The sequence below is a fragment of the Trichinella spiralis genome (genome assembly GCF_000181795.1).
Source record: "Trichinella spiralis strain ISS 195 chromosome Unknown Scfld1267, whole genome shotgun sequence".
NCBI lineage: Eukaryota > Metazoa > Nematoda > Enoplea > Trichinellida > Trichinellidae > Trichinella > Trichinella spiralis.
Genome location: NW_003528206.1, coordinates 138 through 876, shown reverse-complemented (window position 1 = coordinate 876; position 739 = coordinate 138). Strand labels below are relative to the sequence as shown.

General features: G+C 35.3%; 1 protein-coding gene across 1 annotated transcript; it reads right to left on the bottom strand.

Moving 5' to 3' along the window:
• Positions 1-90: 90 nt before the first annotated feature.
• Positions 91-393, bottom strand: Tsp_15321 (hypothetical protein). The gene has a single exon (XM_003370055.1). The coding sequence runs from the start codon at positions 391-393 to the stop codon at positions 91-93; it is 303 nt and encodes a 100-aa protein (XP_003370103.1).
• Positions 394-739: the final 346 nt, after the last annotated feature.

Genomic DNA, 739 nt, shown 5'->3' with positions numbered 1-739 from the left:
TTTTTTTTTTTATTAAAGAGTCCATACAAACAATACATAAACAAATACAAGTGATAATAAAGTGTCTCAAAATATGCTGTTTCATCGGTTTCACAGTATAGGGCAACGAGCATCAGGAGTGTAGCTTCCACAGTCCACCTTGTTCGGGAGAGTCGTTTGTTGATGGTGCCTTTGACAATGCATGTGGTAGGATGGAGTAGCCGACAAGACGTTGGAAGAAATTTGAGCCAATCGTTTCCTCTCGTTGTGCATTTTAATCAGGAAGCCGTCCATGTAACCATATTGATGCATGTCCAGTCGTGGAACTTGGTATCCTGGCGGGTTCTGCGCAGCGGAACTGGATATCATCGTCGACATTGACGGAAAAGTGTACGTAATAACATTAATGTACATTGTGAATGATCTCTGATCACAACAACTCGAAAAAACGAAATGAAATTTTTTCAGAAAAATGCTGCTTATATACATTTCTTAGGGGTCAGTTTTGTTTGAAGTATTGAAAATGGACTAATAGGATTTGTCGTCCAAGCAGGGTTTGTTTTGCACATATTGCGCAAATATGACAGTATGAGACAATTTTATACATTTTACATTCAAGTACTTGAACATTTTTATTCCGTAAACTTCATTCTCAGCAAATTTACGTTATTACAACCGAATAATGAAATTTCATGAAATAAATAGCTATAAAAAACAAACTGCTCATATTCTTATATATTATATTTTAATTGTATTTCTT

Coding starts and splice junctions, on each gene's coding strand:
- Tsp_15321 (XM_003370055.1), bottom strand. CDS start 393: ATGTACATTAATGTTATTACGTACACTTTTCCGTCAATGTCGACGATG.